Source organism: Apaloderma vittatum, unplaced genomic scaffold (genome assembly GCF_000703405.1).
Source record: "Apaloderma vittatum isolate BGI_N311 unplaced genomic scaffold, ASM70340v1 scaffold9484, whole genome shotgun sequence".
Taxonomy (NCBI): Eukaryota; Metazoa; Chordata; class Aves; order Trogoniformes; family Trogonidae; genus Apaloderma; species Apaloderma vittatum.
In genome coordinates, this window is record NW_009710909.1 from 1 (window position 1) to 550 (window position 550).

General features: G+C 55.6%; 1 protein-coding gene across 1 annotated transcript; it reads left to right on the forward strand.

Annotated features, from left to right (window-relative positions):
* The first annotated feature begins 6 nt into the window (after positions 1 to 6).
* On the forward strand, positions 7 to 532 carry LOC104269829 (prokineticin receptor 1-like). The gene has a single exon (XM_009867442.1). The coding sequence runs from the start codon at positions 218 to 220 to the stop codon at positions 446 to 448; it is 231 nt and encodes a 76-aa protein (XP_009865744.1). The 5' UTR covers positions 7 to 217; the 3' UTR covers positions 449 to 532.
* Positions 533 to 550: the final 18 nt, after the last annotated feature.

Genomic DNA, 550 nt, shown 5'->3' on the forward strand with positions numbered 1-550 from the left:
GCATGCTGAACATAACCCAAATGCTACCACCGACCTCAGCTTTGCTGCAATCTACACTCTCCACGACGGGGATTTAACCTCCTCGCGAAACTTCTCCTTCCCTTTCAATTCCAGTTACAGCCATTATGACCTGCCACTGCACAGTGAAGATGACGTGACCAAAACTCGCACCTTCTTTGTGGCCAAGATAGTGATCGGGGTGGCTCTGGTTGGCACCATGCTGGTCTGTGGCATCGGCAAATTCATCTTCATCGCTGCTCTCGCCCGCTACAAGAAGCTGCGAAACCTCACCAACCTGCTGGTTGCCAACCTGCCCATCTCGGACTTCATTGTGGCCATTGTGTGCTGCCCCTTCGAGATGGACTATTACGTGGTGTGGCAGCTCTCCTGGGAGCACGGCCACGTCCTCTGTGCCTCAGCCAACTACCCACGGACTGTCTCCCTCTAGGTTTCTACCAACGCTCTCCTGGCTATAGCTGCTGACAGGGAAGGGGGGGTGCCGCCACTGCACAAGCAGATGGACGGAGCTTCTGGGCTTGGCTGTCCAGGT